We start from the raw sequence: 12,280 nt of genomic DNA on the forward strand, positions 1-12,280 counted from the left end.
TTGCTTTACCTGACTTGTTATCAGGGATTTTGCTAAAAAAATATAGTTTCTAACTAATCCAGGACATTTTTCATTGACAGCACTTTACATTGATTTTTAAAAATGTGAATTAATAACAAAGTTTCTTACCATTGACCAAAAAATGAATTTTGCCTACAAGTCGTGTTATTTCAATTATTCCGACATTACATGACCGCAGCGTTATTGACATTCACTCAAAGCGGCTCTGCCCTTAATTATGCACAACCTTAAGCCTTAGCAAACTCTTTCACAGCCGACATAATCAAAAATACGCATGCATAAATTGGTAGTTATGCATGCGTATTGGCGTTTTGCCCCAGCCATCCAGATGTGTTGAATTAAAACAGTTACCAGAATCAGACTGTTTGGTTGTTGCGTATTTGGTTTTCAAATCAGTATTTCGACAGCGGACTCATGTTTCACAAGTTCTGACAGTATCACACCAATTTCAGAGCAACATTGTGTCTGTGATCATTTTAACATCACTCAGCTAACTGTGTTGTGGTTGCTAATATCAACAGCAGCAGTTGAAAACACGAACAAAACATATAAGTATTCCTGTAAAAGTCTTCAATGTTAATTTAACATTTTTTCATTACATCAAAAACCCTTACAACAAAAATTTCTGCTATTGACAAATTTTGTTCAGCAAGATAATCTCCATAAATAAACAGCATTTTTGGGGTTTTTAAAGTCTAAATGCAATGGCCATGAGTTTAAAAAAAAAGAAAAAGAAAAAGAAAAGTGTAAACATGTAACACCATGGTCACGTGACTTTAGCGTCACCACCATAACAAGTCGTAGTTTCATTTAGGCATTTGTTTAGCAACGACCTTTGTGAAGACACATGAAGGCATAAAAATTTACAAGTGGGCTGTTTACTGATGCGTGTTATGTCATAGAACAATTCTTTTAAGCTTGTGTAACCACAGACCTTGTTTCAGGCATCAAAGCAAAACCCCATTCAAAAACAACCACGATGGTACTGGAGTATAAACATGCCAAGTCATTTTTGTGTTTTAGGACTCATTCCTGCGCTATTGTTGGAGGGATCCAGAGATCTAAGATTTTCATTGCCAAAGACTGCTCCTCTGTACTGTTGTGCATATAACTTGAAACAAGTGGCATTTTAATCAGCTGATTAAAGTGAGTCTGAGGATCTCTTTTTGGCTGCTAGAAGGTATGGCAGTGATTATTGTAGACCTCCACACAACAGCAGAATGTTGGACAACTTGTAAAATTTAATGGTACCCTGCAGAGTTTTCTTGTAAACAAACACTGTTTGTGTCCTTGAGGTCTAATAAAACGTGTTGAATGCAATTTCTTCATTATAAAGCAATTGGAGAGACAATATTCAGAGCTTCTTCCTTATTTCTACATTCCATAGATTTAGGCTCAAACCTCATAATTTAGGACGACTTAATGCTTAACTTTGTATTATATCTTGAGGTTTGACTTCACTGTGCCCTTAAATTTTATCAACTTTGACAGAAACACACCACACTATCCCCAAGAAGTGCCTGATAAAAATTTATCTGATCCATTCTGTTTTTTATGATCTACTGTCGTGCTTTGCGTACATGTCATAAATCCACAGAAAGCTGCGTGCTGGCAGATACTGCTCAAAACAGTTTGAAGGCAATAAATTTATGTAATTATTTCATTGTTTGGTTCTTCATGTTAAGCAATTGATCATGTTACCAGAGCAGAGTTTAGTCAAAATTGATCTCAGATTAATTTGAACATCTGGCAAAACTGTGTTTTCTCACTGCAGCGCTGAACAGTATGGCACGGCAATTTTCACTTTCTCTTCATCATCACTTCTCATGATCTTGTGATGTAATTAAATTGGCCTGCCTGCAGTTCAAAACACAAGAAAAAACATCTACAATACTGTGAACTGAGTGTGCTGTTATCGGGCATTATGAGCCTTTGTAACCTATTTTATATTTGATTATAAGCAGAAAATGTTAACAATTGCTGTGCATATTTGAATAATGCCCAAGATAAAGTGTTTAAGTAATCAAGTTCATAAAGCTTTTTATATTATTTAAAAGAGCTTTACAGCTAATAATGAGTGTGCTGTATAGTTTTTGTCATGTCATTTAAGCTGGGATTGGTAATTTTATTTTGGGGTCATTGGCCAAAAACCTCATACTACACTTTGAGCATATTGCAATTCAAGTGTCTGAGAGAAAACAAGACGTCTGCACCTTCCTGTGGCTCTGTTTTCAGAAATTCTGGTAGTCCGTGACGGAAAACTTACCCAAAACAGAGTGTGACAATGAACAAATAAAATGTGAGTCACTATCGGGGAATCATTTCAGAGATGGAGAGAAAATGTTACTAATGGTTTAGCTTTTTGCTAACCAGAGCTGAAAGTACACAGTGTGTCCTCCACCTCGACCGCTTTACTAGGAGGAGAGCGGGCAGCAGCTCTGAAAACTGACCCCCGCCATGTGGCCACAGCCAACTTCCCACCAGATCAGCAAACTTTCTGTTGCTGCCTTTACACAGGTTAGACCTGATGCTGCCACAGACCATCATCTCCTTGTGACAGCCTGCACATTGTGCCGCTACAGCTGCTGACTGAAGGTCCTTCCACAGCGTGACCCCGGTTTTCCACCAGGTCTGTTTGCGGTCCAGCTCCGGTCGGTCACGGCAGATGGAGCAAATAGATTGCACTATAGTCTATATGTCAATTTCCACTGGCTCTGCAGCGCTGCGGATCGCCTCCGTCCCAGCTCCGGCAGTCTGGAGGCTTGCAGATCAGATACGCAAGCCTCCTATTTTTGCCGGATGCCGGATCACTTCGCATAAATTTAGCCGAATTTAACACAGAGCAGACAGGAAATCGGACAGTGATACAACATCAAAACATCTGGTTACTTTTCAGAATAAAACACTCCGTGTTAATGTCTGATCATATTTCACTTAATTACATCAACAAAATGTCAAAATGAGCGGATCCAGGCCTGGATTCAACAGCGCATGATTCTGTAATGACCGCAAGAACTCTTCGGTCTCGCCACTCCAGCTGATCCGGCGGTGCTGCGCCATGCTGGACTCAAAACGCAACTGGTGGGGATTGACGGATGACAGAGCACGGAGCAAAACCGCAGCGGAGCCGTAACGCAATGCACAAGCTTAGTTTAGGCAACAGAGGTACATGGTTACGTGTAGAAAAAAAACCCCAGCAGATTAAAACGGGAAGCAAATACAAACCTTGCGGGTGAAAGTCCTGGGTCTGTTGGACCCATCTACACAGCCTGTTCTCACTCAGAACTTGTCGAATGTCCCCGCTCTGCCAGTGCCTTAAGCATACAAGCATGACACTAAAAACCCCCTCCATGTTCAATCGGAACATGGCTGGATGGCATTATCAAAGACTGTGCTCGGACAGAACCGAAGAGACTGTTATGATACTGTTGCAGCCGGCCAGACGGCATATGCAACACGCACGGGTGCCGTCAGTTGAGAACCCAGCCGTATGTAACCAGTCAGATGTGCGAGGAGCACAAATGCGCTTATGGGGCGGGCAGGTGGGGAGGTGGATGGATCCCACAAACAACTGACTTTGCTTCCCACGTGGATGAAGATGCAGAGATTTGTTTCTACACCTTACTATGTGCCTCTTTGGCTTAAACCTAACCATCCATGACTTTGTTGCCTAATCTGAACCATAGTGATAGTCCTTGTTACCGTGTGCTGTTGCGTAAACATAATGAATCTGCTGCGTCATCCCATCATGTGCATTTGTTGACATCATGGTAATGGCATCCTGGTGTGTAAACAGCTGATGCAGAAGGACACCTAAAGCGTCATAAGTAGCCGCAGAAGGTCACTGAGTGACAACATGTGACGAGCTGGGCTGAGAACATGTTGATCTACTGCCCCTTCTGCCCACCCTATAGGAACCTTCAGCTCCTTATTTATAGTCATTACCAGCAGAATTTCAACGTGACACCACCCAGCAGCGTTTCATGCTGCCACAGCAGGTGCCATCTGGCACTGTATCATAATACTGTGGCCAGTTCAGCCCGGCCGTGTTTTCAGCGGATGCTGCCCAGCGGAGTATTATACAACCGTGAAAGGTGGTTTTGGCATCAGGATATTACCCCAGAATTATTGCAAAAGCGGCAGCATTTGACGACTTCAGAATGAGGTCGGGCTGGACCATTAGGTTGCTATTCAGCTGATTCATGTCTCATTTGTGGTCTGACAAACAGAGAGCGAGCGGAGCAAGAAGGAATTGAGCAAATGAGCTGCGCCCTACACTTCAACAAAGTACGATTTATCAATGTATGTGAACATATGTTACACAGTGTATGGTTGTCTGGTGGGAGGGGCTTAGGACAGAGAGAGAAGATGGGAGAGCTGCTGGAGGAGGGGGCGGATGACAACTTAATCACGTCAAAAACGTTTTCATTCAATTAATACAAAAATTGTAGCCTAAAATTTATATTTGCATATCTACTGAGACTGGAGTGGATCAATATGAGTTAGAAAATTGCATATAAACCTGTCTGGTGTCAGTCTGAATCAGTGTCTTTCCTCGTTTGCACCTTGAACTAAGTAAAAGGCTTTCCATATCTATAAAATTGAATGAAATCAATGAGATAGCTGGAGCTGTGAAATTCCTTTTCATTTGTCACAGCACTGGTCTGCAGACGTTTCATTTTGACATTTTCCCCTCCTATTTTCATGTTACATAGCTGACAGACAAACTACAGAAATCAATAAAAACATCTTACTTAAAACACCTTAAAAGGCAGCTGTTGCTGAAGTAGCTATGTTGCATTAATGGGCCAATGTTGTTTTGATGTTCTTTTGTGGTGTTTTTTTTCCATTCATTCTTTTATTCCTACAGATAACAAGCCAAACGGCAGATAATGTGGTGTCACATATTTTCAGTACAGCTACGATGGTATTTGCCAGCAGAACTTTCTTTTTTTTCCCTCTCCAGCTGTCTAAGGCATCAGCGGTAAATGTCAGCCTTTGGTGTCAGCCCCTCAGAATCAAAGCGAAAAAAAAAATCCTTTTAGACAAACTATTTTGCACTGATGTTCAACAATCATGCAGAGAGAAATCCATCGCAGAAGAGGCAGAAGGAGAGAGACCAATTTCTTAACCAACACATGCCATGACAGTCACGATCACTATCATGATCAAAGAAAGGCTCCAGTGTTTACAAAGTACTCGGTAAAACAGATATATTTATGCCAGCGTATGTCCACCTTTGATTGAAAGCAACAAGCGCTCCCCCCTTAGTCTCTGGAGATTTCAGAATGCATCCGGCAAACACAGAAAATCATTAAGTGAAATGGAAGTCGACAAAGAAGGAGAAGTGAGTTTCTGATCAGTAAATTGGAGTAAATTCTTCCTTTATGGTTGTATACCTCTTGAAGGCATAAACAGAATTAATGATGCCGAATGCAAAATTAAAACCAGCCTTAAACAACACTTTTATGACTCACCTCTTGCTGCAAGTCCTTGATGATTTTGGTTTTTTTCTCCATTTCCACTTTGAGAAATTTGATCTGCAGACAGAGAAAAGAAAGAAGATCATCATACCGAACGCCCCGCTTCATTGTTTGTTTGTTTTCCATTCGGTGAACATATTTAATGAAGGTCATGGATGCTGAGCGTGCCCATTTAAGCAGTATATGTGAAATTAAGTGCACTGAATGGAAGCGATTATGACAATAAACACAAAGCAGTGTCACTATGTGATTTACTGCCCTCAAATGTTAAAGGACAAAGCAGGCAATATGCTGGAGTTCTTGTTATTGCCAGGGAATCTCATGATAATACCAAAACCAACAATGACTTAGTCTGTCTCTCAATACCAGCCAACATCCCAGCATGACTGTGGCACTCACCCCACGCTCATATTTCACCACTGAGGACAGACAGCATGTGTAGTTTACAGTATTAAACATTACTCAAACAGGAATGAATAGCGTATTCTTGGAGGACTAATCCAAGCTGCAGATTAATACATATTTGATTGTTATTATTACCTGTTTACAGCAGTGTACTATATAAGGGACTGACTTAACATAAACTATAGTGCTTGCTTTTGTAGAAATGAAACACGTCAGTGTTCATTCCCAGAGTTTTAGATTTTGGATATCACAGAAGCTCTAAATTGTGGTGCAAGATGAGTCCTAACACCCAGAAATAGGTATTTTGAATGTTTTTTGGGTAGAAGCCTCAAATAAGGTCTGTGGTTAACAAAAGCTTAAGAGACTTTTACGTTTTGTTCGACAACATAAAATACGTCAGTAAATACCCCACTTTTGAACTTTTGTGTTTCTTTAAAAAGACGATTGCTAACAAGTGGCTAAATGAGACTACAGAACGTCATCGCATCGAAAAAATCATCCCTGCAGCACTGTGGATAAACATATTTGTTTGTAATACTGACTTATTGTTGGTTGTGGTCTTCTCTTGGGATTTGCTGACAATAGGAAGAATAGAATATTTGCAGACAACATAACTTATCATATATGTATCATGCTGTACAGAAGCAAAACAGCATCCCTATGCCCCAACCAACACTTTTTTTCTGAATAAAATTCAGAGTCGCATCTTTTTCATCTTCTAGCGAGACACCCCGGGGAACTTTAAACTAGACTGCACCGGTTGACTCACATCCCCAAGCAGAGGGCACGATAACATCAAAGGTCATATTCAGTCACTGCTGTCACCGCCCCAGAGAAAATTTACAAAAAATACATAGAGACATACAGAGAAAAAGCACAGATGTTGCTTATGATTAATTGACTAAAAAAGATAAATTAAAGCAGCTCCTGTGCATTAGCTAAAGTAAGTGTACTGAATGCTTGTGATTTGCCAGTGCAAGTAGCAAAAAACAGTGTTAGCATTTGATTTATTGTCTTTAATTTAACCAGCGTGAGCAGGGCTGGTAAGTTTACGCTGAGGGAGTAAATTGAGGCTCCAACCATAAATGAACACTGTTTCTTATAAACTGGCAGAGGCACAGATGCCCCTTTGCTGCAGTGAAATTTTAAAACAGTTTTCAGCTGGCCACCCATCAAGGCTTAAAGACTTTTTAACTCTGACAAAAAACCTGTCTCATATTATACTTCTCTCGTGACGTACAAAGTTAGTTTAGCATAACAAGTGTCCAGAAATGTTCCATCCGAGACTCTGTGATTGCGGCACATGTGATACGCTGAGGCGTTTATTCCTGCAGTGATCGACTGCCTACTTTCCACTGTGTGCCTGATTTAATAGCCCATATGCTTATCATTTCAGAGTGATATCTTTGTTTATCGCAATCCTTTTATCATGAGCTCAGCATGTCTTGCTGGTGCAGGCCTGTGGCTTGTGTTTAGCAGACAGACAGAGGTTCAAACACCGACTGCAGATGGCAAACTGCTGCCATGGGCTACTGTGTATTAAAAAGACTGAATTCTCTGTGTGCGAGAGAGATAGCTTGGCCAAGGTTTCTTCTTTCTCTCTGTTTTGCAGTCTGAAAAGACGTTTTTTCAAGCGTTGGGTGTCCTTGAGAGAGGTCATCTAGATAATCTGGAGGACAAAAAGGAAAAGATTCATGGGGCTGGTGACCTCATACCCGGTGTATACCCCAGGGAACTGTAAACTAAGCCTCACCAGTTGACTCACATCCCCATGCAGGGCATGATAACATCAAGGTTCATGTTTGAGCCTTTCAGTCACTGCCACAGCCCCCGGGGAAGGTTAAAAAAAAAAAACACATCCTGGTGCAGCATTTAGGTTTTTAGTTAAAAGGAGTAACAAAAATGGGAGCAACAAAATAAGAGTCTGTATATTCCTGGTTCAGTGTGCTGAATGGAACTGCTGTTTTCATTATTTTATGTATTTTTAAGCCATAAAAATCAGCTCGCTCTGACTGAATATGGATTTGAGGAAAATGAAGCGTAGCATGAACTAGGCGTTGGACTATCGAGCTGGACTGAATGAAAAATGAATGCAAAGATAATTTTATCGTAAATATAAATCATGTAGTGATGAAAATACTTGTACTTTAATTAATAGCCAACAACCGAAAATATATCTGTAACAGTCCTGAAAACAAATTCACCACCATGACAGGGGTCTTCAAAGTTTTGGGGTTGAGGACCCCTTAGTCGAAAGAGGGACAGAGCTGGGATCCCTTCCTACATATATTTTATAAAAACAGAGTTCCATATTAAATTGTGCATTTGGAGGTTGTCAGGCCGATGCCCATATCAGCCTCTGTCCTGACCTGTGCTTGCTTTTCAACTGGGTTAGACAGAAAACTGTACTTTCACAAAGATAGCTTTTGGATTTATGCTTATGTGTAAAACTTGAGAAAAATGTTCAAACAATAATTTGGCGACCCCCAGCTATACTTTTGAGGCAAGATCCAGGAAAAAGCGGAATATTTTGTGATCATTAACAAACTCATTGACTATGCTAACATGCTTATGTTAGTAGGTAATGGTTACCATGACAACCATCAATCAACCATCACAAGAAAAAATGTTGGCATTGTATGTTCCTGCAAACCACAGATGTTATGAAGTGGATACATTGAAACTTTAGGATGGTTAGGTTTAGGCACAAAATCCACTTGGTTATGGTCAGGAATAGATCATGTTTTGGCTGAAAACACCCAAGTTGGGCAGCAAAAACAGTGTTGGAAATGCTGCAACGGGACACTAAAAGCTACTGTCTGCAGCTTGGCAGCCTTCTCTCCATTCCCTCTACCTCCCAATCAGCTCACAAACCAATCTATATCTCTTTAGAAACATTGATATTAACTGTATAAAACGCACAAATGTAGTCTATCTGTGGTTTGCAGAAATGTAAAATGCCAGCATTTTCTTGTAGAAATTGGGCTGATGAAAGCAAAATTTAAATTTTGACCAAATATTGAGGTAAGATGAAAAGACATGAAATCGCCAAAGTCATTATAATTTACCCTGAAGGGTACATGAGTGTCCAGAATTATGTGGCAAGCCACCCACTTGTTGGCGAGACATTTGGTGGCACTTGTGGTGGTCCTAGAGGGAAAGTCCAGGGATCACCGAACTAATTATGATTCATCCTCTGGGCCCCATTGATATCTGTACCAAATTTTAGGCCAGTCAATTCAATAGTTGTTGAGATATTTCAATCTGCATAAAAGTGCTGGACTGCCATTGCCATCCATAAAAAACATGTTAGCATTTGCTGCTTTCAGTGATATATTTATATCAGTGTAATTGAAATATTTTTGGATTTTTGATTGTTAATCAGACAAAACCATCAATAAGAAGTTGTCAAAATTTATTTTTATTTTATAAGCAGTATCTATATTTTCAATGCAGGTTTCTCCACGAAAGAAACTGAAGGCTTTCTTGCAAAAATGAAAATACATATATTTTTAAATTATTTATTTATTTATTATTCTGATTCTGATCACAGCTTCTGATGTGCAGAAATCACCGCATACACACTCTGCATTCCTGCTGCAGAATAGTGCCTGAGACAGAGATCAGCCTGCATCAAATGAATGTTGAAGGCTGTGTGGTAAGCCAATGGCAGATCACTTTCATATTTTTTGGCACTGCCCACTACTCTGTCAATATTGGCAAGTGATTACCAAAGAAATGAGTAATGTTTTTAAAAATTAAAGTTGTTCTTGTTGTTGATTGTTCTTTTGTCAGATTATACTTGGGCAGAACTCTGGACAATCTCATGACCCAGGACAAATACCTTTTAAAAGTAGTTTTGGCTGCAAGCAAGAAAGCCATCATGAAAGACACTGCATGGAGAAAATCACTTTTTGCTGAAGACTGCAAGTTGATCAGTATATAAAAATATAATATAACATAAAAAACTATATAATATAGTGGACTAGATACACTAAGGGATATAACCTACTGTCTGGAGAGTTCATAAACCCAGTTCTTTACCACTGTAAAAGAGATATGTTTGATGTTTTGTGGCCTTGATGTCACTGTTTTTCTTCCCACCCTGAGTGGTTCAGATGCTTAAGCACCATAGAACAGGTCAGGCTATAGCTGTGCATTATGTATACATACAGGTTTGGTTTCATCTTTTCAAACATTTGACCTGACGAGGATCCAAACGGGATCACATGTTGTCTTTAATTAACATGTGTGGCATGGAGTGAGTGTGCAGGTGTTACCATTTTCCCTCATGGCATCAGGACGACAAACCAGACTTCAATGTTCTGTAGAACGTGTGTGACATTTGCATGCTGCAAAAGTGTTTCTTTTTTATCTTGAATCTCAGCAGGGGTGATAAATACTATTTAACAGAACATAAATGTCAATCGTAAACTATAAAACCCAGCGACTTGGATTAGTCATCAGTCTTTGGAAAATGGCGAGAGTGTCACTTGAAATGTTGCTCTTCTGTTGTTTACCTCACAGACTATTTGATTGTTGATTGTCGTGTCACAGAGCTCATTAGACCTTGTGACTGTGCATAAGAAGTAAGGACTGATACAGGAAGAGGTTGTCATTAGCATATATTTTACAATCTCAGAGAAACTGCAGGGCTACTGTAGCTGTCAGTGCAGCCAGACAGGCTTCATGCTGAGTTGTTGATAAGGAGTTTGGTTGCAGAACATGAGGTGGTCTCTCTGAAAAATATGACGATACAAATACGAGACAATACGGTGAAAATACAACAGTTACAGCTGTTAGGGGTAAAGAAGCTAGTGGAGTTCAGTTTATATAATGGACATACAGGCCGATAAAAATGTCTGTTTTTCTGAAGAATTCAATTTTGTTGCCGAGCTGCATGTCCCAGAGCAGTGTCTGTAAAACATAATTTTATTTCTTGGGTTTATTTGTATTTTTCTTGCAGTTTAATCAGCTTTTACCACAACAGCTACTTGTCTCTCCAGGGGTCCACACAGTAAAATAAAAATACATTTTTGACTAATAATTGTGCCAATAAAAATAACAATAAGAATAAGTGAAATAATTAGTTTAAAAAAGTTAAGTGGTAGGTAAGGCACAAGTAAATGTAGATACACTGTATTGTGATATATTTTGTGATACTGTATTGATTCTCAAAAACACTATAAAATATTTAAAGTATATATTTATTATTTTGCTTAGACTGCAGAAAAGGAAATGCTATAATATTGAATGTTACAAGGATTGTGATAAATTAAATAAAAATTGATTGCATAAAAAGGTAAACTTTTTAATGCACAATATAACACTTTCCCTAAAATTAGATTTTGTATCACCGTGGTTACAGTATCGCAATAGATGGCAATATAGTGAATTGTAATTCCTGTATCGTGATACATCTCATATTGCCAGATTCTTTCCTATACACAGCCTTAGTAGGTAATGGTGATGACGACGGTATCACATGAACTTTATCAACTAAATATAGAAATAAATACAGAAAATATATATATGTATTGATCTCTTCACTCCAAGTGTAATCAGTTGTAGAGTCCCTCAAAGAGATTGTTACTTAAATGTAACTTAATCCACTTGCTTCAGTGTCCTTGTTACACACAAAAAAGGACCTGTGTGGCAGTTATTTTGAGCTAATTAGAGGTTAAAGTTCTTTTAATTACCAGCAGACTTTGTACGTTGCACAGCAGTTACTAATTAAATTCTTTCAGTCATAATTACTAATGTGAGCGAGGGTAAGATTTTCTGTTGACATTGAATGCCTCCTCCCACTTGCTTTGTAAAACTGTCAATATGCTGTGACCATGAAAAATGCTGGTCATGAAGATTCAGTGGTAATTTAATTTGATTAATTTGTTCCAGCTCAAGCCTTGTACAGAAAAACAAAGCTTTCAAACTCGTCTCAGTATACTCAATTTGCCATTTAGCTGGAATTACACATTAGCTGTATGTACAGGTATGCTAAAATTCCACGATTATTCCAAATTTGACAATATTTTGAATTTGATGCGGGTCATGTCAAAAGGATATTCCATTTAGATATTTCAAACCAAGCCTTTTTTCTAAATTTTGTATTTTCTGATATTATTCTAATGTTCATAGCACTATATAGGTATTTATTTGGAATATGCATCTCAACTGGGGTATTTACCGCAATTTGCATACAGTCTCTTGTCTGTTTATGGTTGACTCTGTGCACTGTCATGGTTACATTGTACACAAAACAACATGCAAACTGTTTGCAAGGCTGGGGTAGAGATACATGCCTAAAAGAAAGGCTGGTAAGAAGACCTACTTTTAAACATCATGAAAGACCGGGATATCAACAGGTTTTC

The 12,280-nt window shown here is 39.1% G+C and overlaps 1 protein-coding gene across 2 annotated transcripts in view; it reads right to left on the reverse strand.

Moving 5' to 3' along the window:
* The window catches only part of luzp2 (leucine zipper protein 2), a 356,171-nt gene that overhangs the window by 94,050 nt on the left and 249,841 nt on the right, over positions 1-12,280 (reverse strand). For both annotated transcript variants that reach the window (XM_088089450.1, XM_042489187.2), the window contains one exon: positions 5,499-5,561. In XM_088089450.1, the coding sequence (XP_087945576.1) occupies positions 5,499-5,561 (63 nt within the window). The remainder of the gene's footprint in view (positions 1-5,498; positions 5,562-12,280) is intronic.

This window comes from Plectropomus leopardus, chromosome 1 (genome assembly GCF_026936395.1).
Source record: "Plectropomus leopardus strain MGB_pleo_1.0 chromosome 1, ASM2693639v1, whole genome shotgun sequence".
NCBI lineage: Eukaryota > Metazoa > Chordata > Actinopteri > Perciformes > Serranidae > Plectropomus > Plectropomus leopardus.